This window comes from Arabidopsis lyrata, assembly GCF_000004255.2.
Source record: "Arabidopsis lyrata subsp. lyrata unplaced genomic scaffold ARALYscaffold_783, whole genome shotgun sequence".
Taxonomy (NCBI): Eukaryota; Viridiplantae; Streptophyta; class Magnoliopsida; order Brassicales; family Brassicaceae; genus Arabidopsis; species Arabidopsis lyrata.
Genome location: NW_003302055.1, coordinates 1 through 2,102, shown reverse-complemented (window position 1 = coordinate 2,102; position 2,102 = coordinate 1). Strand labels below are relative to the sequence as shown.

The 2,102-nt window shown below is 34.8% G+C and overlaps 1 protein-coding gene across 1 annotated transcript; it reads right to left on the bottom strand.

The window, feature by feature from the left end:
* Window positions 1–1,067: 1,067 nt before the first annotated feature.
* LOC110227315 lies at window positions 1,068–2,028 on the bottom strand. Its single transcript, XM_021021284.1, has one exon. The coding sequence runs from the start codon at window positions 1,164–1,166 to the stop codon at window positions 1,068–1,070; it is 99 nt and encodes a 32-aa protein (XP_020876943.1). The 5' UTR covers window positions 1,167–2,028.
* Between the last annotated feature and the right edge of the window lie 74 nt (window positions 2,029–2,102).

Here is a 2,102-nt window from a genome sequence, read left to right as displayed (position 1 = left end):
TTATCGCCGCTTGATTCTTCTGTCAATTCCTTAAAAATCTATTGCAAATTGGCTTAAATTATCCAGCAAGGGTTTTACTGTGAGTTCCCTCATTCTCTCAATTTATAAGTCTAGATTTCTTGTTGGATGAAGTGAGTTTCCAAGATATTTGATCAGATTAGGTCTTGAATCAGTAAACATGCATTTTTTACCTTCTTGAGTATGATCTAAGTGGGCTTATGCACATCAGTACATCACTCTGCATGTTGTTGAGGATTTCATCTTTATTGGAGTGTATAAATTGCAGATAATGATAAGGAAAGGAGGGGACAAACCAAATAGCTCCACTTCGTTGCTGGGACTGTTATAAATCACCATTCAAAAGCCTTGCTTACCCATTCCAGGTGTGCATTAGTTACTTCAATTTGCAACATTGTGGGAATATGACAAATTTTACAGGACATCTAGGTTTATCTAATAGTGGATTTTCCTCTATACCAATTTATACTGTGGCTTGCGATGGCATACTAAACAACAAATTGAAGTGGGGATAAGGTTATTTTATAACAAAATTGTTCTGAGTGTGTAAAACGAGATTTTGAGATGGATTCTTGCATAATTAAAAGTTGTTTCTTTCTGTGGTGTTTGCCTTAATCAGGATATAATGTGACATAAAGAATCCTCTCCCAGCTGGTACTCAAGATTTACTATCTTAAATCTGATTCAGATTCCATTCCTTCTCCGTAAGTCTCAATTTCGTTGTCTCAGTTGCCAAGTGTTTATAGTAGTTATCTCAAAGCTGCTGCTTGTCCGTGTCACTTACGAAATAGTTTTGGTTCTTTCTTTTTACGGGATATATGAATAGATAACCGAGCATTTCTCTATTCCGTGTGTTTCCTTACGTTTGGGCTAAAATCACCTTAAACGTCAGCTTGTGAACTTAGAAGCCATTTACTATTCTTTCCCCTTTCCAATGTGAGATAATTTAGTCACTTAGTTTTATTTAGACATTTTACTTCCAATGTGGGATCTTATCACAAGCATGTGTTACTTTTGATCACAGGGGAAAGAGGCAGGACATGAGCAAGTCAATCGACCACCACAGCCATGTAACGGCACCGTTTTTGGAGCTTGTAGCAGTCAACAGGTGAAAGAGACCAGAGAGGTATGTCTGTTAACAAAAGCATTGTTAATTTTTTTGTATTGTTTATGTCCTAAATCCAAATATGTGACCCCATTTTGGTCCTTCTTGGGTCGCACGTGGGTGTCCCAGTTAGCTACTCTTTTTACATCTGCACTGTTTTGGACCCATCTCTTGGCTCAATGTTATTTATTTATTTATTTATATTTTATTTTGCCCAATGTCATTATTATTCAGAACCAAAGATAAAATTTTTTAATAAAATGAAAAATTTCAAAGTGAAAAAGAAAAGAAAGTAAAGCAAAAGAGATGTTAAGTTATTGGTTCATTTTCCTTTTCGAAACAAGTTATTTTCACACAATCGTAACGTTTTCTTTTATCCTTTTACCTAGTTTTGCTTTCATTATGGTCTAGTCTTCTTAATCGATCATCAAATATATTATCCTAACTTTTTTTCTTGACTTTTGTATATGAGAATGAGTCATACACATGTACTAGGTAGAAAGAAAACACATTTGACATAAAAAAAATGAATAATGGACGTGAAAACTGAAAAGAAGAAGAATTGGGAACACTTATAGATAAATCAAACACTTGGCTACTATAAGAATCCTTGCCTCTATTTTTTCTGTGCCCTTTAATTAAAGAGTAACTAAATTCAAGAAGCTTGAAGGAAGAGAAGACATGCACTGCACAAAACGTAACTAATGCATTAAAAGAATCTGTGACTCTCTGATGTGTAAAGTTAGAAAAAGCATTATTTACCAGCAAAACAGTGTAACGGTAGTATTCGGTTTTTGGCAGTTCCTTAAGGGGCATTTCCGGTACCTAATTAAAATTCTAACGGTCCTTTTTCTCAATCTTTCACTATCTCATTCATACATATAAATGAATAATTTCCTTAGCCATCACCATCTCCACCACTACCAAAAAGCTCTCCTGTCTTTCAGCTGCAACTTCGAAAAAGAGAAGCTTTTTTCAC

Coding starts and splice junctions, on each gene's coding strand:
- LOC110227315 (XM_021021284.1), bottom strand. CDS start 1,166: ATGCTTTTGTTAACAGACATACCTCTCTGGTCTCTTTCACCTGTTGAC.